Source organism: Pectinophora gossypiella, chromosome 18 (genome assembly GCF_024362695.1).
Source record: "Pectinophora gossypiella chromosome 18, ilPecGoss1.1, whole genome shotgun sequence".
NCBI classification, from domain to species: domain Eukaryota; kingdom Metazoa; phylum Arthropoda; class Insecta; order Lepidoptera; family Gelechiidae; genus Pectinophora; species Pectinophora gossypiella.
Genome location: NC_065421.1, coordinates 1912957 through 1936536, shown reverse-complemented (window position 1 = coordinate 1936536; position 23580 = coordinate 1912957). Strand labels below are relative to the sequence as shown.

Sequence of the window (23580 nt, the reverse complement as noted above, 5' to 3'; positions counted from 1 at the left end):
GCAAATACTGTCCTGTGACGTCATCAATAAAAGCGGTCAAATGTCGTACTCATTGTTAATTAATTCTTAAATAAAAATCGAAAATAAGTCGAAATGTAAAATGAAATTGATTTTTTGTTCATCTTACACTGGCTTCTATTTATATATTAGGATTTTATAATTTATCTTTGACCCAGTCAACCGACCCAGTTGTTTCCTAGTGGACATGAGACTTTATAAGTTAGTGAGTTTATAGAAGGTAAGCTCTGGGACAACTGAACCAAGTTTGAAAATTCATTAACCAGGAGAAAGTTACATTGTAAATCCACGCAGACGAAAAACTATACCCTATTTAACGTAGCTACGATTCAAGTGACATGCCTCTCATCTTTTTCATAAAGACTTACTTGCCGGACTTGCCATTTTTAATATATTTGTATGTTACTAACACTAGTTTTGTAAGCTTGCAATTTTACTAACAAATATGGATGTAATCAATGTGGATGAGTCCGAAATAAATGATTATTATTATTATTATTATAAAATGTCAAATCAAAAATGTTTTATTATCAGAAATAATATATAAAAGAGAAGGCATATGTTTGGGTAGGGTACAATAGTTATTACAAAATGAACAGAGGTTCCCAAACTAGGCAGAGCCTGTAATAAGCTGTTTAGTTTGGTAAGAAACATAAGAGTATCTTCCGTCTCTTTCGAGCTAGACGATGTATTATTCTCTCTTCTGCTGTCATTACAATCATGCTGCGTTAAATAGGATATAGTATGCCCAGCAGTGGGCGTCATACGGCTGATGATGATGATATGTGGTAAAATAACCTCCACCAACCCGCATTGGAGCAACGTGGTGGAGTATGCTCCATACCCCCTCCGGTTGATTGAGGGGAGGCCTGTGCCCAGTAGAGGAAAGCATATAGGCTGTTTATGTGTGTGTGTTTGTGTAAAATAATACGTACAGAAAATCAGTAATATCACAAAAGTTTATTTCAAAATACTTTTATGTTTAAATTACAATTATTCGTTTATTTACAGCAGATTTCATTGAAATCGAGTCACTCATAGTCACTTTTATAAAACTAAAGTCTTTGAGAACATTTACAATGTCATGCTGGGACCGTCGACTATATTTCTTGCTAACTTACCAAGACGGTCCCGATTATTATAATTATTCGCATTATTCGTTAAAGAGTGAAGCGCTCAGCGCTCCGCCGCAAGGCTTAACAAGATGTAAAACGTCGCCTTATTCACGTTATAAGAAGACCAGGTATGCTCAATGCTCAATCCTCTGACAAGCCGCCATTGCTAGCCCTTGATGACGTAAATGTTACCATTCAATTGGTATCTCCAACATTCCAAGGACGTAAATTTTATTATTGAAAATTAAGTGAATTACTGGTGCTAATTCCTGTAAATACCATCTAATTTTATTTTAAGTTATATCTGTCATTTTCTTATCCGCCGAAAAGGAAAGGGACGGGTAATTGACAAGCATAAAATTTATGGAACACACGTCAATTTTAAGCACAAATCTAAACCAACCGTCTAAAAATTTTACATCAGTCAATAACCCGACACATTCATTTACTCATTCTTCCTAAAATTAAGAGCTGTGAATCATCCGTCCCTTTCCTTTTCGACGGGTATGAAAATGACGGATATAACTTAAAATAAAATTAGGCGGTGTTTGCAGGAATCGGGGCCACTGACTAATGTATTTTATTACTACTACTATCATTATCACATGTATAAAAACCCATTAAAACTGTAAGTAAATCTTTTACCAAAAGTTCAAAATTTCCTTGCAAAATAAATATAAAAATATTGGTTGTGGGTAATTTATTTTTTCGAAATGGCAACACGGGGCGGGAGATGTTAGCTGTCACTTTTGAGCATACCTGGTTTTCTTATACCATGGTTTTTACTATAAGGCAAAATTATAATACTATCACTACACTTAAATCGTTTTGCAAATAAGTCTCTTCGTTTACTTTCAAGGTTACTTTACAATCACACTTACACTTTGTCTTCAGGTTAGAAGACAAACAAATCAACGACAGGTGCTTCAAAAATACGAAATACGCTTTTAAGTTACTGTTATACGCATTGTGTAAATCTTTTACCCTTGCGCTTACATTACGCGTGTAAACATCGGGTGCGCGGGCGACGATTTCGCCATACATATTATACCTGCAGTCTATTACACCATAATTAACGTAGCATAATAAGAGTAACATATCTCTAGTCCTTTCGCACAAAACTGTATACTTTTAATGCGAAAGAGAAGGGAGATACGCCTCTTTCGCACTAGGCGATATACTACTCTCATTCTAATCATGCTACGTTGAGTCTGAAGCCTATGTCCGACAGTCGCTTCTCCGTCGAACGGTTCACCGACAGAACCTTTCATTCTGTTCGACGGAGAAGCGACTGTCGGACGTAGGTTTCGGACTCTGCTACGTTACATAATGGTATAGTCGCGTGTAGTGGGTCTGTAACTTTAGTTCGAATGTCAGTAGTTCGATGAATGCTTATTCGACTGAAATATTTTTCGAAACCCTTTTTAACGAATGATCATTCTTCCGAGTCAACTTTGTATCGAACCCCTCTTTTACCGACGAACGGTTGGCCGAAGGATTCATCGAACAACTCACATTTCATCGAACTACTGATATTCGAACTAAAGTTACATTGCCACGCGTAGTTACCGCGCCGCGCGCGACAACGCAACCCGTGTTCACTAGTTAATATTTCGTATTGATGCATCACCAATGCGCCTGGTAACGGGAGTGAGTTGGAAAGACCCCGTACTTCGGGGCTAGCGACCGCTAGTGGTTGTCCATGTACTGCAGCTCCGACAGCAGCAGCACCGTGTTGGGCAGCGGCCGCGGCTGCGGGGACAGGATCGTCAGGGTCTGCCGGTCCACGTCCACTGCCGTGCTGCGGGTGGGATTTTATTTATATATTTTTTAAAGAACGTCTAGGGCCCTGTGCCGAGGTTTTTCTTGCAGCTTCTTTTCCCCGGCTATACCTACAGGTTGTGAGAAGCTGCAGTAGTTTTAGGCGGATGAGACGTTCGTTATGTAAAAATTGACGATTCAAAGTTTAACTATATTACCTATTGAATAGAGATATATTTGAATTTGGCGGCTCAATAATAACCCTGACACCAGGGTTGATGAGGTTGGTCATCCACCTCATAACCGACACGATAGAAGACATTTTTTTTTACTCTCAGCCTCAGCACTGGAGGTATGAAACCATCAACTGTATGATCGAAGTGTATTAGTTATAAATGTATAATGTAAAGGTGGAACAGCTTCCGTGATCTAGTGGTTAGAGCGTTAGGCTCACGATCCGGAGGTCCGGGTTCGATTCCCGACATTGTCGAAATCACTTTGTGAGACTGTCCTTTGTTTGGTAAGGACTTTCAGGCTTGAATCACCTGATTGTCTGAAAAGTAAGATGATTCCGTGATTCGGAGGGCACGTTAAGCTGTTGGTCCCGGCTATTAGCCGTAAAAAAACACCTCCATCAACCTGTAGTGGAGCAACGTGGTGGAGTATGCTCCATACCCCCTCCGGTTGATTGAGGGGAGACCTGTGCCCAGCAGTGGGACGTGTAAAGCTGTTTATGAGTGATGTACGGTCAGTATACACTTTGGTACCATGTCACATTAACTTTTTTGACAAATTGAACTGTAAGTCTCGCTAAACGTCAAATATGTTAGTGCGACAGAGTCCTAAAGTGGGTACATTATATTGGTCATGAGCGTAGGGGTACTGACACGACCACGATGCCGGCGAGGTTGGAGTGCAGCACGTCGTCGTCGGGCGCGGCGGCGAAGGACACGGCCAGCAGGCGGTGCTGCAGCGCCGCGCCCGGCCACACGCCCACCAGCTTGGTGAGCGCGTCCTCCGCGCGCATGCCCAGCGGCATGCACGAGTCCGGCAGCGACGGCGCGCCCACCTGCGACACACCAGCACCATACAATACCAACAACATAGCACTTCTAATGAACATAGCCAATGGTTCTATTGATTGTCCGGAACTTTTGTCTAAATTGCATTTACGCGCAAATATTCGTAGTTTGAGGCAACGTCCTATTTTATGGGCACCTTTTGCGAGAACTAACTATAGGCATAATACCTACTTGATACGATCTATTGACAGTTTTAACAGCTTACCACCTGAGTACGATCTAGACTTGTTTTGTTCTAAGTATCCATGATGCGACAAAAAATTGCGAAAGCTTTCTTTGAGACACAAGTGACTTATCAGACCTAGTTTGAGAACGTCAAATGTTTGTATCTACCTTACTTAACCTGCTTTAACCTACCTACTTACTTAATTCTTGATTTTTATAATTGTAAAAGGGTAAATAACTTAGCCACTATTAGGTGGAGACTTGTAATTAGCCTTTAGTTATTGTCTGGTTATTATGTTAGAAAATGTATATGGCCGTAAGTCTTCCTCAAAATAAATAAATAAATAAATAAAAATAAAAATAACGAACAACAATATGAATTCGAAAACAAATTCCTCAATCATTTCATTTAGGCCTGTGCTGGATTCGAACGTGCGACGTCAAAGTGAGAGCGTTCTACCAACTGGGCGACCTTCAACAAGTTTATCTTAGGCTACTTAACAACCAAGTCAAATGAGACACTTTTTACGAAACGTCAAAATGAAAGTTTTGTTTGGAGTTTGTATGGAAATAATGTCCTGTGACGTCATCAATAAAAGCGGTCAAATGTCGTACTCATTGTTACTTAAATCATAAATAACAATCGAGAATAAGTGGAAAAGTAAAAGGAGATTCATTTATTGGTCATGTTAGACTGTATTTTATTTATAGATTACACATAACACATAAATAGCCTATATACGTCCCACTGCTGGGCACAGGCCTCCTCTCAATCAACCGGAGAGGGTATGGAGCATACTCCACCACGCTGCTCCAATGCGGGTTGGTGAAGGTGTTTTTACGGCTAATAGCCGGGACCAACGGCTTAACGTGCCCTCCGAAGCACGGAATCAACTTACTTTTTCGGACAATCAGGTGATTCAAGCCTGAAAATTCCTTACCAAACAAAGGACAGTCTCACAAAGTGATTTCGACAATGTCCCCATCGGGAATCGAACCCGGACCTCCAGATCGTTAGCCTAACGCTCTTACCGCTAGACCACGGAGGCTGTTGTTGGCGGGTGGCTGTATAGATTAGCATTTTATAATTAAGCCAGATGCAGCGACGCTGCCTACTCCATTTGTCCCCCTCTCGGAGAACCTTCCACCGGGTTTTAAGCTCTTTAAATAGACTCCGCACACAGGTTGGCCGAAGTAAAGACAACCTGTCCAGGTGGCGTTTTCTCAACAGATCGGACCTGAGCTGCGTGTGTAGTGTTACGCCACAGACTATGGCCCATCTAACATCTTGCCCCGCGTGCCCTGATACCTGTACGCGAGAGGAGCTGATGAATGCCACCGAAAATGCTGTCCGAGTGGCAAATACTTGGCTGAAAAAAATCTGAATGCCATCGAAACGACAAGATTTTATAATTTATCTTTGAGCTAGTCAAATACCCAATTACGCTGAATAAGTGATTTAGATTTGCTTACCTTGTATATCTTGAGGTCAGTGAACTTGACGTCAAAAGAATGCGGGTAGTAGGGCGTCCGCTTGCCGTAGAAGTACTCGCGGATGCGGGCGTCGCGCGCCTCCGCCCGCTGCGACGGCGACCGCTCCACCACCTGGGAACATATTTAATTATCGTTCATCATGTGTATACGGTTGTACAATAAACTCCCGGAGTCATTTACAACTATGAACATGAACAAATTTAGAACTGCTCTTAAGACATGGCTTGCACAGAAATGTTTTTATGACGTCAAAGAATTTTTGAATGAAACCTAAATAGTTATTTCATAGACCTACTTATTCATTGTATATATTCTTTAATAATTTTTTGATTTTTTATTGTTATTATTATTATTATTATTGATTTCTTTCTCTTATGTTATAATGAAATATGGTGTGAAATGAAATATCATTGCCTGTGTAAAATGTGTATATGCCTGCAAAGGCAAAATTTAGTGAGACGTAATTTGCAACTATAACTGCAACTATTATCTATAACTGTACCTAAATTTATGCACAATAAAAATCTTTATCTCTTTATCTTTATTATTTTTAACGCTACTTATCTTCTTCTATCGTGAGGGTTGTGAGGTGGAGTACCAACCTCATGACCGCTGGTGTCAGGGTTACTATTGACCCGCCAAAGGCCCCTGACATGACTCATGGTAACGACTACTTATTTACATCAGTAAGTAACCGGGAGCAACGGCATAACGTGCCTTCCGAAGCACGGATCATCTTACTTTCGGACAATCTGGTGATCGGCCAGTAATGTCCTAACCAAACTAAGGAGCACAATGTATTTTTTGTGATATGTCCCCAACGGGAATCGAACACGGGACCTCCGGATTGTGAGCGCAACGCTCAACCACTGGACCACTGAGGTCGCACTTATCAATATCAACCAAACTAACCTAAAGAGCAAACTCCAGCGCGCTTTTCTAACTACAAAAAATTATGAGGTTCTCAATTCGACGCGTGCGTAAACTTTTATATTTATATTATTTCGACTCATGACTCTCATCTTCGCCTCTGCAACCGGTAAAGAAAAAAGTAAAAAAAAACTACAACTCACCCCTCCACTTTTAGGCAGGTATACAACTTTGACGAACTTCGGCATGTCCCTCTTCAACTCGTTGTACAGCCTCTCGTTGTCTAGAACTAGGATCACGTCCACCTACGAAACAAATAAAAAAAACAATTCCATACATAAACTCACGCCCGTAAACCCTACTGTGGTGGCCTTCAGGCCTCAAACTGGATGCCAGCGGCAGCGGCGCGGCGGCGGCGGCGGTGCGGGGAGCGGCGCGTTCAAATGCTAAGATTTATATTGAAGTGTTCTCGATGGCAGCGGCGCGGGGGGCGGGGTACGAGCGGTGCGCTCTAGTCGAGCGGTGTCTCTGCGTATGAAACTCGCCTCTTTGTTTCCTTTGTTCATTATAGGGATTCAGATCTTCTTTTGCCCATAATAAATCGTACGAAACAAAAGAACTACAATCGATGTCGCCGTTTCGACATCGCGATCATTTGAGACACAAACCTATACCGCCGCAACACCGCGCGATCTGGCCGCTGGCATCGAGAACGGAACAGCGGCCGCCGCGCCGCTCCCCGCGCCGCCCCCGCTGTCATCCAGTTTGAGGCCTCAGAGTGCCCAGTTAGGCGCGAACTTGGGTTATAATGGCCACATCGAAGCAATTCATCTAAGTAAGCAATATTGCTATTTGACATTTGTTTGCATTGCGCACTTACTTTTATATGCGCAAAACGTTGCTTTCTTAGATGGATTGCTTCGATGTGGCCGTTTTAACCCCCCTGGTCCGGGGTAAACCCAGCTCAGACGCTGGTGGGGAGCGGAGAGTTGCCGTTCTATACATAGTATTATTCCTTATTCTATGCTTAGGCTTACAAAGGTAAGATGGTAATACAGACCTCGAACGCCTGCGCTGCGTGTGTGAGCACCTTGTACCCCGCACCCTTCACCCACCCGCACGTGTTGATGATCACGCCAGACGTTGACGCTGGAAACAAAATAATAATGCTGAAGTGGTAGGCGGAAGTGTAATACGGTCACGAGTACTAATAAGTATACACTTTGAAACCATGTCACATTAATATTTTTGACAAATTAAACCATAAGTCTCATTAAATGTCAAACACGATACTGCGACAGGGTTCTAAAGTGGATACATGATATTGTTCATGACTGTACGTACATCCACCCCTCGCCAGCTATGTTTAAGTCCCATGTAAAAGGGGGCGAGCCTGTTGCCACTAACTGGGCACCAATCATGTAAAATACAATTATTTATGATCCAAACATGAATTCCAAGAGAGAAACCAGTGTCCTATTTTTCCCTAAAGAAGTCAGAAATAACAGTCGAAAATCAATCAATCGGCAACTCAATCTGCCTGGGAACCAATATTAGACAGCCATCATCACTAATTTAAGAGCCACGCTCTTGTCGGTGTAGCATTCTCCATGCTACTTTTTAGAGAAAACTAGGGCAGTAGTTTCCCTCTTGCCTTCCGCCCCACAGTACTCCGTCTGACGCGAGTGGGATGGCGCACAGAGTAGTCTATTTTTTTTTTTTTTTTTTTTTATTCTTATTTTTAACGAGGCTTTGAACACCCTGTGTGATCATGCCAGCCTCATAGGTGCTTTCGTGTACCTATCCCTTAGACAAGGGATTGCTCAACCAGATATTATAAACTAAAAGCCTTATTTGATAGTGGCTCTGCCAACCAGCAATTGACTTCTCCGTTGCCAAGAGAAATCACACCTTGAGAACGAAAAACCTTTCTTCTGACGTCTATATTCCGGGCACATTCCAACAAAACGTGGTAAAGGTCATCGACCATATGACAGACATGGCACAGAGGTGAAGGTTTAATACCCATTAAATGATAAAACTTATTTGTTGGGATGTGTCCGGAACGAAGCCTGAGAGCTGAAATCAATAGCTTCCTACTGAGGTTGGCATTCTCAAACCAAGTAGTCTATTTCAAAGCTATACTAGAACTCCTGTCCTCCGCCTCTGAATAGTACTGATAGTTACTGCTGCCCTCTGTCAGGCAGCCAAATTACTGAAATTGTAATCAATATTTTTTTGTTTTAAGAACGTCTAGGGCCCTGTGCCAAGGTTTTTCTTGGCGCTACTTTTCCTCAAGTATACAGGTTGTAAGAAACTGCAGTAGTTTTAGGCGGAAGAGACGTTCGACAAAAAATATGTTACCAAATGAGATATTTTGGAGTTTTGAGTTAGAGTTTGACTTTGTCTCACTCTAGCAAATGACAGTTCTGAGTGTCAGAAAAGGATAGAGGCATAGGAAAGTGTTCGGTTACCTTTTTTATTATTCTCGCATCTCTCGGCGATGACCTCCGCGAGGCGTGAGACGATGGTGTTGTACAGCTCCAGGTTGTGTTCGGGGGAGCTGTGCCCGAAGTGGTACACCAGCGGAGCCTGCTGGCTGAAACCCTCCTCGATTGACGCTGGTCGCTCCACAAGGAGGGCGCCTGGGGAATGAGGATATTGTTTATTTACTTTTTTACTACTGCAAAGCGGTTTACATTAAACTTTGACTTAACATCCCACCAAACAGTATTTCTTTTTATTTTAATTACACATACATACATAAACTCGCCTATATCCCACCGGGGTAAGCAGAGCTTGACATACTTTTCTTACTTCCTTCACATTCATCAATCGTTTCATACACGCACGCCGACCAAGGCGGTTTTTTTTTTCTGTTTGCAACTCACCAATAGTCCCAGGAACACTAATCCCTCCCTGACCAACGTCAAGGTCAACATATATTGGTCGTCTTCCCATCCTGACTGCGTAATTCAGGAGGAGCCTTGTCAACGTGGACTTGCCCACGTCTCCGGGACCTACGACCATAGCCACTGGGCCCCGAGTGTTCTCCTGCTCTGCTGCCACTCTCTGTTGTTCCAACGCCGCATGGACATTCAAGTATACCACCTGGAATGATGAGAAGGATATTCGTAAAGTGCTTGCGTCAAAATATTCTCGCTGATGTCGCTAACTGTCGTATCTCAAAATAGTTGGCGAATCGAATTTGCACCTTTTGCTATTGTTATTGTCAATAAGACACAAATTATTTAAGAGAATATTGCAGATACGTCAGTTTGCAAAATCAGCCACGATTATATGTCTAAAGACTGTCTGCCTAAGACTGTCAGTCAGTTAGTCATAACATAACAAATACTTTATTACACAAAGAGGAAAATACAAAATAAAAAAAGAAATAGAAAGAGTACAATAGGCGGCCTTGTTGCTAAGTAGCAATCTCTTCCAGGCAACTTTTGAGTATAGAAAATATTTCATATTATTTAGTCAGTCATCAAATTTTCTTGTTTTTTTTTACTGTGAGCAGATTTGTTATCTTTTTTTTTATTTATTCAGAAAACCAGCAGCTTCATAATTTTACATTACAACAGTTTACATTATTTATAAGTCTAGAAATCAGAGATGGCAGTATAACCTTTTACACAAGATATACAAGAAGTTGTTGCCACTAGACGGTCTTTTCGACCCAGACAGTTTTCCCACATAGACCTAAAGTATTTATTTCACAATGTTGTGTTATATGATAATAATGTTATTTCTTACACAATATAATATAACATTTTATTGATAAACTGCCATGTTAAATCTTCACTACATAGTATAAACCTGAAAGGCAGGTGTGGCGCAATAAGGAGGAGGCCTATGTCCTAGGACAGCCCGACATATAATGAAGTAATAACGTAAAACTATGTAATAATATTGGTGAATACTCGTAAAGGCTATTTTTGTATTTATACATAAAGTATAAAACAGGAGTGGCACAATAATAAGGAGTAGGCCTATATATAATTAACCACATATAATTAGCCTTGTAAAAACCGGATTTCCAGACACAATAGTTAAACAATAGGATTTGGATTTTAAGAAGCATCTGGTTCTTATTATATAAAAACATTTGGTTATAAAAAAAAATTGGTGAATAAAGACGATTTTTATTTTGTTTTATTATAGTAAAAGGATGAAAACTGTTTAAAATTAAAACGTAACATATACGCCTGTATCCCAAAGAGGTAGGCAGAGTAGGACTTACCATAGGAGTCTCCTTGGCCACATAGCTGACTTCTGTCTTGCCTCGCAGCTCCACTGTACATCCGTGCCATGTGAACACCGCTACTTTAGCGCCCGTATGGAACTCATAAGGCTTGCCTTTAACCAGTTCTGTGCCAAATAACTCCGCATACCCACTCTTAACCTATCAAACAAAAGGTACCGTGTAACCATATGAAATCAGTAATAAATTCATAATCATGGCTCTAGCAGTTAGATGAAGGTTATTTCTTGAAAATGTACAAGGTTACATACCTCTAGAACCACTTTTTCATTTTTAGATTCGACTTCAAAACGTAATTCAGAATCTGGGTCGAGTTTGAACTCTTGTAACTGTACTTCTGTCATGTTTAGTCACTAAGATTGTAATATATTTTGAAATTCAATTGTAGCAGCCTATATAAGTGAGCCAGCAAAGTTTTAATTGGAATTTATATCGTAAAATATGTTTAATTTTATTTATGCGTGCGTACACAGGCAAACAACAAGATCCACAGCACAGATTAAAAATATCTCCAAACGTCATTGTCAATTGTTCTTTTTTTTTAAGAAAAAGAAAGTAAGTTTGATATATAGATAGAGAGCAATATAAACAAAAACACAAAAACAAAATTTTTATTTGCTTTTCTGACCTGACGCTTACCGCAAAAAAAAGTAAAAAAAAGTGCATCACTTGCATGGCGTTTTATTGTTGGTATTTAAAAGTTTATACAAAGGCATTTATAGTTCTTTAAAGTAAAAAACCACATTTATTTTATCATATAAATATAGATAAGATTAAATTGTGCCAATTCGTCATATGGTTTTTATTTTTATTTTGATAATTCATATTTACGTACTTCATCATCGGTCATTTATATCGGTCTATCTTCAACATGCAGAAACAAAACGATCACAACGACAATCGTTTTCAAAACTGTTTTGGCTTTTTGGCGGGAGACGGGAACGGGACAGTTGCTTTCTTCATTGAATAATCTAAATAATTAATACGAAGTGGTGTTTTGTGGTTAATGATCGCATTAAGTTAGTCGGAAGACATTCGCGAGTGTTATTATATTGGAGTATTCAATAAACAAAGTGTATCTGCCTATTTTCGCTTCGTGTCAGGAAGCCGCTTCATAACTCAAAAGTTTATGCGGACTTTTGAGTTAATTCGTTTGGGGTTCGGAGTAGGAGTCTACTCCGAGGGTGGGGGCTTAGGTTTCATCATCATCACCTTTCATCATTTCATCAATCATCAAGAAAAAAAATACGTAAGACATGGCTGTATGGGCATAGTTCCCTTTGCCTTACCCTTCGGGGAAAACTAAAACAAAAAAAAAAAAAATCAAAACTGTTTTGTTTTGAATTCCCTATAATACGCGTTTTATTTTGTAATAATTTGAATTTATTAATTTATACGAGAGTATATAAAATGGAGAGTTCATTTTTCGAGTATCGGGACAAGACTGGTCTAGGGAGTGACTCGGACAGTGAATTTATTGACAATAGCTTAGTGGCTGATCAGTCTTTCACTCCTAGAAGAACACCAGCAGTAAAGAACCAGACTGTTTTCGTGGCGGAGTCCGCGGAGTCGGGCTCTGATGGTAAGAGAGTGTGTTTTGTAGTTTTCATTCAAAATTCTAGCGGCAAAGTCCGTCGGAGCATGTGCGATTTATGGCCACGGTTTACGTAAAGATAGTTAGCTTTCGGCATTTTAAAGTTGTCTAAAAGCTTATTACACTATCGTGAAGATACAAAGTGTCGCCCACTACTGTAAGTTGGACAATCGAGAATGACATCTAGAATCTTGTTGGTGGAGATTGCTCCATAACCCCTGTGGTTGATTGACCGGAGTCCTGTCCTCAGCAGTGGGACGAATACTACGCTACGTTTTTATTATGTATACCTGCCAGTTTCCCAACTCGTTTAATGGCCAATTTATATAACATTGCATTTGTTGTTTAAAATAAGTTTGATATTTTTAGATGGCAGTGAAGAAGAAGACGTACCAGGTGTACCAAAATTTACAGTCAAGAAAAGTAGCAGGGCTCGACCACAAGTTATTTCCAGCAGTGATGATGGTGAGATTTATCTGCCTGGTCATCACATCATCATTCTCAGCTTGCAAGTCAGCTAATACTAACAGATTTCATCTTTCTAACTCATTATATGCATAAAACTGTATACTATTAGGCTAATATTTTAGATTGTTTTTTTGAACTTTTTATTTAATTGGAGATGGCATTAGAAAAGGGTCAGTACTCTGAACCGGCGTGCATGTATGAAACAATTGATGTATGTGGAGCCAGCAAGAGAAGTGTGTTAGGATCAAAGCAAATGTAATTCCATAGTCTCTGCTTAGCCCAGTGGGAAATAGGCGTGAGTTCATGTATGTATGTTTGCATTATATTTTGACCCACATACTCCCCCTAAACATGTTCCATTGCTGTGCACAATTCAATTAATGGGCAAAGATACTCCACAAAATCAACACAAATCTTAGGCTTCTCTTTTCCTAAATTGATCCAACCAGGAATAGGGTAGTTTCCGACTAGTCAAATCAGTTACTTTTTGCTAAATGTCAAAACTCAAAACACAAAATTACTATGGAATCTGTATGAAAAAGCACAGTGTGACATCATAGAAAAACACGTCCTGTTGGACTTATTATTTATTACGTTTTTCATTATTAAAATTCATAAATAAATTAAATAGAAAAAGAAAATGTTTTTGTCAGCTTTAGGTCTGCCTTGAATTCCATAATTTATTTTTGACCTAAGAAACTACCCCTTTTTTTTAACTTTGGGAAATGCAGTACGCATACCACGCCGCCCGGGGGGGAGGGAGGACGTGGTTATGTGGGACTCCCCGGGTGTCGCCACCCGGTATACCCACTAAAACCCAACGGTGTTCCTCCTTGCCGCTCTGTGGCGGGGATACGGGAACGCAATTGCACACAACCGCGTCCCCGCCGGCGGATGCCCTTTGGGGCCCAGCGCCCATGGGAGCGCGTCAAGCGCCTCCCCCTCCGCCGAGGGCTGCCCGGAACACTTGGGGAGCCCTCTACAGCACGGGACCTATGTTGTGGACGGCGGTCCCCCGACCACCGTCCACAGGTCCCCACCTAAGAAACTACCCAATTGAACCCCCTCTAGCATAGTGGCCTGTTCCTGGTAACTGAACTGAAACGAAATGTTAAATTAACCTTCAACAAGTTCATCTATGATAATTATGTTGAATAAATGATTCTGATTTCTAACTCTCCCCAATAACCATGTTATTAATGTATACTAAAAAGCAACTCACATTTCACCTCATCCATTTCATACCAAGACACAAGCAGGAGTAATAGCATCAGAAGATCTTCACAGTTGGAGGTGTCAGCCAATAATGTTGTGCTGAGCTCCTCTGAGGAAGGTAAGGTTCATTGACATTTTGTTAAGCATGAGACAAAAAAATATAATTGAAAAGTGTGATAATTTCGCGCTTCGGAAGGCACGTTAAGCCGTTGTTCCATAATTAATACCCCAAACACCTCCAGCAACTCGCACAGCAGCCCCTGGTTGACTGAGGGGAGTCCTGTGCCCAGCAGTGGGTATATAGGCATTCTTTTTTTATGTTTATGATGATGGTTTAGTATGATCTACTCTGAACCGGCGTGCGTGTACGAAACGATTGATGAACGTGGAGGTAGCAAGAGAAGTGAATTCTATAGTCTCTGCTTACCCCGGTGGGAAATAGGCGTGATATGTATGTATGTTTATGATGAATACATGAGATGTTCTGTGGGCCCCCAGTGCGCGTTGCCTGTAGCATTTACACTCGCACTTTGACGTCAAACGTGATGAATTGAAAGCCCGACCACCTGCGGCGACCAATTTCTTATCGTGTGGGTTGTGAGGTGGAATACTAACCTCATCAACCCTGGTGTCAGGGTTATTATTGAGCCGCCAAAGGCCCCTGATATGACTCGTGTAACGACTACATACTTACAGCAGTAAGTAGTAACCGGCTTAACGTGCCTTCCGAAGCACGGATCATCTTACTTTCGGAAAATCAGGTGATCAGCCTGAAATGTCCTAACCAAAGTAGGGATCACAAAGTGATTTTTGTGTCATGCCCCCACCGGGATTCGAACCCGGGGCCTCCGGATCGTGAGCCCAACGCTCAACCACTGAGGCCGTACATATTTAAATGGTGTGCTCACATGCCCCCTATGTGCGAGGATCTTTTCCAATAAGATTAGCAATAAGAAGATTGGCTATACATATAAGCATATGAACGTTGGAATTGAAGCAGTCGCCGTAGCCGAAATCGGCTGGATCACATTAGAAGGCTAATCTGGCGTTGGATTAAATAGGTAGATTTTCATAATCTCTGCACAGGCAATAGGCATGAGTATGTATGTGCCGAAGTTTAATATGAGTAATGATTGGTTTTATTGCAAGTTTTCTGATTACTGGTGGCTCTGCCCACCCCATTAGGGATTACGGGCGTGAGTTTATGTATGTATGTGACCATAACAGAATCACGTTTGTATCAACGGGGTAGGCTGAGGTGTATACAGGCTTCTCACCAGCTATATGTATGTGTTGTTTTTTATTTCGCTACAGAGGAAGCCTCACCAGAAATCCTTCCGAAAAGGCGACCGCCGATGCGGCCGAAGTCTTCAGAATCCGACACCTCCATTATTGGACGGAAGAAAAACAAGCGCATGATGCTATTAGACTCAGACACCGAAAATTCTATAATCATAGAACACGATAAGCATAAAAAAATGACATGTCTCAAAGATACACCTTTGAAGATTGATGGTGGCAAAACCGATATATGTAAGAAGTTACATAATGTTAGCATTATGGATCAGAGCGAGGATAGTGACGCAAGTGATGACGAAAAAGCTAAAAGTGATGACGCAAAAGATGACAGTGGTGACGAAGGCCAAAGTGATGACGATAAAGATAATACTGATGACGAAAGTAGCCAAAGTGAGGAAGAAGTAAACCATAGCAGAGATTTGCAAGACAATAAAAGTAAAGAAACTAAAACTACTGATGTAGCCGTGCAAAGTAATGACCCAAAGGTCCAAAGTGAAGAGGAAAAGGAACAAAGTGATGACGACGTGGAAACTGATGACGCTGGGGATCAAACTGATGATGATGACGGGCCTGATGAAGACCAAATGGTGATGTCGCGGGCGACGAGAATGAGTATCATGGGTGTTATACCTAAAGGGGATGATGACAGCGACGATTCTGACTTCATACAGTCAGATGAGGTAAGTGGCAAACTTTTTTTTAAATAAGACACTTTTAGACTTTTAGCCAAAAACACTTTTAGATCTGTCTTTTATTTATTTAGTAATCAGATTTCATAATTTATCTTTGTCCTAGGAAACTACCCAATTGCATTGAATAAATGATTCTGATTTCTGATAATGTTTTTACTTCAAACAGAAATCCCACGACAGCGGTTCAGCAAACAGCACAACCTCGCTGGGAGACGTATCAACCGCCTTACAGACACCGCAGAAGGACAAAAACTCCTCCACTATCTCCTGCTCACCCTTCACGAGCCCTCTTCACGACATCACCAACGACACACGCCTCGACCATTCATACGAGAAAAAAAATAAACAAAATGACTTAAAAAACAAAGTACTGTCGAATCTGATAGCAGCGAAAAAAAGTATGAAAACATATGATGATGATGTGACGTTTATATCAACCAGTTACGTGAGGGATTCTGTGACGTCATCTAAGGAGAATGAGAGGGTGATAGATGATGACGTCACGATTATTGACACCAAGCCGGAGATCATAGCGCTGAGCAGCGACGACGAGGATGACGTAAGTTTTTGACAATATTTACTTTTGATTGGAAATGAAATGAAAAAAGGAAATAAAATGTATTCGCTCTAGAGTGGTACAGTCATGAGCAATATAATGTACCCACTTTAGGACTCTGTCGCACTAACATATTTGACATTTAGTGAGACTTACAGTTCAATTTGTCAAAAAAGTTAATGTGACATGGTACCAAAGTGTATACATATTAATGCTCTTGACCGTACAAAAGATCTTAAATATATATCGTAACAAAAAAAGTCCATCACTCAACCATACAGCGCAGCGTGAGAATATTAATATTAAATAATTTATAATTATAGGAATGTGCTTTAAATATAATCTTTAAAAAAGCTGTCTTAAAAAATAAATAACAATACATATTTTAAATACACAAAAAACAATTAACCATAATTTAAACAAACGGTTGTGACTTTAATTTTAAATATTCATTCACTGAATAAAAGGTATGGTGCATAAGATTTTTTTTTCTTTGGTTTATGTTATACAGGGTGTTAGTGACATCATAACGAAAACTTTGAAGGATGATTCACGCCAATAAATATATTTCTTTTTACTTATTTATTTTATGTCATATTAGATGTAATAAATATTAGATGAAAGTATCTCAAGCTTGTCATTTGCGTATAAAGAAACGCAATACAAAAAATATATAAACGAGGGTAGTTGTGCAAAAACATAACCGTTAATCATTAATTTCAAAGTCGCGGTCACTTTTACTTTACTAAGCAGATGTGAAAGTCTTGATGACCGGTTGCCATACAACCATAAAGTTGAAGTTGAAGTGTTTCTTTTATTTAAGTTATTTGATTTTAGTCTGTAGTTTGTTTTTATATTTGTATGTGCATGAAATGATATAAAAAAATAACAAAATGCCACGTGGAAGTAAAAGTCCGTCAGCCGACGGGTTAAAGCCGCGAGCGAGTAAAAGCCCTAATGTAAGTATGATAAAGCACTAAATTACCCACGACTTTATTCGCGCGAAACCTCACTGTCTTCTTCCCCTATCGTGTGGGTTGTGAGGTAGATTACCAACCTCATCAACCCTGGTGTGAAGGCTATTTATTATTGAACCGCCAAAAGCCCCTGACATGACTCATGTAACGACTACTTACTTACATCATTACGTAGTAACCGAGACCAACGCCCTTCCGAAGCACGGATCATCCTACTTTCGGACAATCAGATGATAAGCTTGTAATGTCCTAACCAAACTAGGGATCACAAAGTAGTTTTCGTGTTATTTCCGCACCGGGATTCGAACCCGAGACCTCCGGATCGTGAGCCTAACGCTCAACCACTGGACCACGGAGGTCGTTACCTCACTATTCCACTTGATATTAACTCAGAATCATGGTCTGAATCATCCCCCTCTGTATTCGGTACGATGTCACTAATAGGTACACGGTATATACCTGCTTACCTAACTTATTTATTAGCATGATAATGGTGCTAATTCCTGTAAATACCATCTAATTTTATTTTAAGTTATATCTGTCATTTTCTTATCCGCCGAAAAGGAAAGGGACGGGTAATCGACAAGCATAAAATTTATGGAACACACGTCAATTTTAAGCACAAATCTAAACCAACCGTCTAAAAATTTTACATCAGTCAATAACCCGACACGTTCATTTACTCATTCTTCCTAAAATTAAGAGCTGTGAATCATCCGTCCCTTTCCTTTTCGACGGATATGAAAATGACAGATATAACTTAAAATAAAATTAGACGGTGTCTCCAGGAATCGGGGCCAATGCAATATTAGCAAAACATGTAAATACTTTGTTAATATTACGTACGGTCACGAGTACTAATATGTACATACACTTTGAAACCATGTCACATTACCTTTTTTGACAAATAAAACCGTAAGTCTCATTAAATGTCAAATATGATAGTACGACAGGGTTCTAAAGTGGGTATATGATATTGCTCATGACTGCGTGCCACTATATCGTCGTCTTTTAGAAAACCACGTAAGCACCGTTTTGACAATCAAATTCTGATATGTTTTCTTTAACAAAACCTCTATTTCATTCAATTAATTTTACTTGCGGGTAAAAAATAAGACCTCAAATTTTGATCTGCTGTAGCATTCCATGGAAATCGGTAACAATGTTGAACTATACTTTTGGCTCTATTGACTATTTTGTAAATGTTTATTTAGAAGCTTATGATATAATCATTGTGTATCCATAAATAATTAAACAATAACTTTTAAACCCGTTATAAAAATAAGGTCGGTTCCGAGGACAAATAACAGTTGCGTAAAGTATGAAAAGGAAAGGAAAGGAAGGCTAGGTTAGGCTAAAAGGAAATATCATTCATTACTCTCTATGGCTTACTGTTAAAGTTTTACAGAGTAGTAAAATTTAAAAAAGGAGTACGAATGTCGGTTATGTGACCATGGAATGCTCCTGCTGGGTCTTCGCGGCCACCGCGCCGCGATTTATATCGAGTGCTTCGACCAATAGCCGCAGCGAAAGTTATCTACCTATAAAGACGTCGTGCGTCGTCGTGGGTTAGGATTAAATTTTGTAATAAGTATACATACATACATAAACTCACGCCTATTTCCCACTGGGGTAAGCAGAGATTATAGAATTCCATTTGCTTCGATCCTGAAACACTTCTCTTCTTCTTCTTTTCTGTAATAAGTATTATTTTCAATAATCTTCTTTTCAATGTACCATTTCTTTATTTTTTTTTTAATATTTGTACGCCTGCATGCAGGCCGAACACAACATTGTTATGTAAATTATTTTAGAATAGAATAGAATAGAAAAAGTTTATTATAAAAGGACGCCACACACAAAAAAAAGACAACAACATCATTATCAAATTTCCACTAAAACAATTACAAAAAAGCAAGACGGATGTTTGTCGAAATGACCATAAGGTGGTGGTGGACGTCCTGAGATAAAAGGGCCTCACTCAGCACAAGTCGCGGCGTGAACCACGACGCTGATATTATGTGGACCCTGTTGGGTTTTACCACCTTTTGTATTTCATGTGTTCTCGCAAGTAAATTGATTTGATTTGATTTGCCATGCCGCGAGGGCAGGATTGAAACTAGCTTGTCTATAGCAAGGTTTTAATAACAAAAAAAAACATCAAACCTTTTCGGCTACAGATAGGCAAAAACAGACATACATGCACTCTAACATTACCCTCTTCCTTCGGCAGTCGGGTAAAAATCACATCTGAATGTGATTTTTCAAAATGGCGCTTGCATGGTTTTCACTATAAGCCGACGAATAATAAGTCCGGTCACGAACATTAATATGTATACACTTTGGTACCATGTCACGTCAACTTTTTTGACAAATTGAACTGTAAGTCTCACTAAATGTCAAATATGTTAGTGCGACAAAGTCCTAAAGTGGGTACATTATATTGCTCATGACTGTCCATCACAGTCGTTTGACAATGTTCATTGATGACGTGTTTCTAGCTGAAGCCCGACAAAAAATCACCGTCACTGAAAAAGTCGCCATCCATCAAGAAGTCTCCATCAACAAGGAAGTCACCGAAGGCCGAGGAGTCCACGTCCAGAAACGACGGGACCATGAGGCCGTACCTGGTGCCGCCCAGCTACCCCAACCAAGTGGTGTACGTCAGGAAACATGTCAGGGAGAATGAACTGACCAAGCTGAACGGGCTTAAAGAAGACCTGCAGAATATTAAGGTGACATTTATGAAGTTAAAACTGCCTATTTCATCATCCGGGGGTTAAAAAGGTCACATAGAAACAATTCATCTAACAAGCAATATTGCTATTTGATTTTATATGCTCGAATGTTAAATTGCAATATTGCTTTTTTAAATGAATTGCTTCGATGTGGCCATTTTAACCCCCAGGTTTCTACTGTTGAGTGTTCTTAAATTTTGACAGTTCCCCATACATATTTTAAACAAGCATATTATTTTGGTTATATTTTTACACTATAACCCTTTGCGCAGCATCTAACTGCAAAATCATAGTGTTAAGTTTATTCCCTAAAGATAGGAAAGAATTAAGGAGATAAGTATGTATGTTAAAGTTAAGTTGGTGTCTACAGGAATGTCATAGCCAAAGGATAGCCTCACAATTACAAAGTGATTTCGACAATTTCCTCATCGGGAATGGAACCTGGACCTCCGGATCGCGAGCCCGGCGCTCTAACCACTAGACCACGCAGGCTGTTACTCGTAGCTTTATTATATGCTGTTTGTTTTAGTATCTCCTGGAAAATATGGACATGGAGACTTTACCAGACGGCGGCGCGCGACTGATAGATCGACTGACGGGATTGGAGCGAGCCGTGCGCGAACAGGGAGACAAGGTCGCCAACATGGTAGTCGAGCCAGGTGACTCCTCTTTTTTTTTTAGATTTTGGCTTCGCGCGGCTTGCGCATTTGCCATAAACAAAGTTGCGGAAACGGATTAGTAGGAAAAACAAGGAACGGAATTTGGAAAAGGATTAGAAAGGTGATGGATAAAATAAATATGCCGGGAATTCTGTATAAATAATTAGAATAAAATAATTGACATAGTGGTGCTAATTCCTGTAAATACCATCTAATTTTATTTTAAGTTATATCTGTCATTTTCTTATCCGCCGAAAAGGAAAGGTAAGGGACGGGTAATCGACAAGCATAAAATTTATGGAACACACGTCAATTTTAAGCACAAATCTAAAACAACCGTCTAAAAATTTTACATCAGTCAATAACCCGATACAGTTAGTAGACAGCATGTCAAACAGATTGCATACCAGTGACGTACCTTTTTGATTCGTTCGGTTTAATCATTCATTTACTCATTCTTCCTAAAATTAAGAGCTGTGAATCATCCGTCCCTTTCCTTTTCGACGGATATGAAACAGACGGATATAACTTAAAATAAAATTAGGCGGTGTCTGCAGGAATCGGGGCAATTTATAGTTTAAGGTCATTATTAATAATACATATAGATAAATATTTGTATATATCTGGATTCATACTGTGCAACAGAACAGGGATGGAAGTAGGAAGAGTAACTTTTAAGGAATGGAGAAATGTATATAAAGGAGAATGGTCAAAGAGGACACGAAAGATGACTTCTCTTCTATCGTATGGGCTGTAAGCAGGATGGCCAACCTCAGCAACCCTGTCAGTATTGGAGACTAGAGCCCTATCACTTACAGGGTCATCTTCTTCTAAGAAAATAAGAGAAAAGGGCGTTGTCAGCTTCTTCTATCGTGTGGGTTGTGAGGTGGTTTACCAACCCCATCAAACCTGGTGTCAGGGTTATTATTGAGCCGCCATAAGCCCCTGACATGACTCATGTAATGACTACGTACTTACATAAGTAAACAGTAACGGGGACCAATGGCTTAACGTGCTTTCCGAAGCACGGATCATCTTACTTTTGGACAATTAGGTGATCAGCCTGTGATGTCCTAACCAAACTAGGGATCACGAAGTGGGTTTTTGTGATATGTCTCCTCCGGGATTCGAACCTGGGACCTTTGGATCGTGAGCACAACGCTCAACCATGGACCACTAATATTTTTTTCTGTGGTTTTCTAATTATTTTTTGCTAATGTTGCAGAGAATCCGTCCATGGAGGAGATGTCCCGTGATGGGCTCAACCGGGAGGGTCTGAGCTGGGAAGAGTTGCAGCAAGCCAGCAACCAGGTGCAGCCGCGCCTCTTCGGCAAGCAGGGTGAGTAGTGACTGGTTTGCCAATGGCAACATAACATACAACGGCCTAAGCTGCTGGGCATAGGCCTCCCCTCAAGCAACTGGAGGGGCTATGAAGCATACTCTACCACGGTGTTCCAGTGCGGGTTTGTGAAGGTGTTCGTGTTTGTTTCAAGGTGGCGGCTTAACGTGCCTTCCGAAGCACGGAATCATCTTATTTTTTTGGACAATCAGGTGATTCAAGCCTGAAAAGTCCTTACCAAACAAAAGGAAAATCTCACAAAGTGATTTCGACAATGTCCCCATCGGGTATTGAACCCGGACCTCTAGATCGTGATCGTGAAAAAAAAATATATTTGTTTGTGGAAAATGTTGGGCGAAAGGCCCCTGACATGACTCGTGTAACGACTACAAACTTCTAACCAGCTGATTGCTCAACATGCCCACGAAGCATGAATCATCTTACTTATCGGGCAATGGGGTGATCAGCCTGCAATGACCTGATCGAACTAGGGATCTCTAAGTGGTTTTTGTGATATATCCCCACTGGGAAGGATATGTGTGTGAAAAGTGTGAGTACTGAGACGTTTTCTCACAGACAGAGAGGAATGGAGGAAAGGATGCCTGTTGTGCCGATCCCACATAGAGTGGGATAAAGGATGATGATGATCCCCACTGGGAACCGAACCGACGTCCAAATCGAGAGGCCGACACTAAACTTTTATTTTTTTAAATTTATTTAAACCAAAAATTATACATAGAGGGCGTGGAAGACCCCCCCTCCCCCCCGCCACATGGTTAACGGTCCAAAAGGACCTGAAACAATTAGACCTGGGGGGTTAAAATGGCCACATCGAAACAATTCATCTAGAACAGCAACATTGTAATTTGATCTGCGCATATAAAAGTGCGCAATGCAAACAAATGTCAAATGGCAATATTGCAATGGTATAACATAATATGGTGTCCTCCAGCGATGGCGACGCACATGGCGGAGCGCAACCTGATCCTGGAGCGGCTGCGCGACCTGCACGAGTCGCTGGCGTCGCGGCCGGGGGAGGGGGCGCAGGCGCAGCCGCCGCGCGGCCTGCGCTCGGCGCTCATGCCGCACCAGCTGCACGCGCTGGCCTGGCTGCGCTGGCGGGAGACGCAGCGGCCCGCCGGCGGGATCCTCGGTGAGGCCGCATCCACCACCACTAATTTAAGAGCCACGCATAGCATTCTCTATGCTACATTTTAGGGAAAAGTAGGGCAGCTGTTTGACGATTGGAATGGCGCCCAGAGTAATTT

General features: G+C 40.7%; 2 protein-coding genes across 3 annotated transcripts in view; one reads left to right on the top strand and one right to left on the bottom strand.

Annotated features, from left to right (window-relative positions):
• Window positions 1–959: 959 nt before the first annotated feature.
• On the bottom strand, window positions 960–11260 carry LOC126375289 (protein CLP1 homolog). The gene is made up of 9 exons (XM_050022225.1): window positions 11027–11260; window positions 10755–10916; window positions 9397–9616; window positions 8980–9150; window positions 7566–7654; window positions 6709–6810; window positions 5615–5746; window positions 3782–3963; window positions 960–2934 (listed from the first exon to the last, which is right to left on the bottom strand). The coding sequence occupies exons 1-9, from the start codon at window positions 11117–11119 to the stop codon at window positions 2823–2825; spliced, it is 1263 nt and encodes a 420-aa protein (XP_049878182.1). The 5' UTR covers window positions 11120–11260; the 3' UTR covers window positions 960–2822.
• An 844-nt stretch (window positions 11261–12104) lies between these two features.
• LOC126375235 (transcription termination factor 2) overlaps window positions 12105–23580 on the top strand; it is a 37796-nt gene continuing 26320 nt past the window's right edge. Inside the window, exons 1-9 of one of the 2 annotated variants that reach the window (XM_050022137.1) lie at window positions 12105–12357; window positions 12739–12834; window positions 14087–14170; window positions 15367–16031; window positions 16210–16602; window positions 20078–20311; window positions 20844–20973; window positions 22199–22312; window positions 23265–23465. In XM_050022137.1, the coding sequence (XP_049878094.1) occupies window positions 12186–12357; window positions 12739–12834; window positions 14087–14170; window positions 15367–16031; window positions 16210–16602; window positions 20078–20311; window positions 20844–20973; window positions 22199–22312; window positions 23265–23465 (2089 nt within the window). In that variant the 5' untranslated portion in view covers window positions 12105–12185. The remainder of the gene's footprint in view (window positions 12358–12738; window positions 12835–14086; window positions 14171–15366; window positions 16032–16209; window positions 16603–20077; window positions 20312–20843; window positions 20974–22198; window positions 22313–23264; window positions 23466–23580) is intronic. The other variant, XM_050022138.1, reaches the window with a different exon arrangement.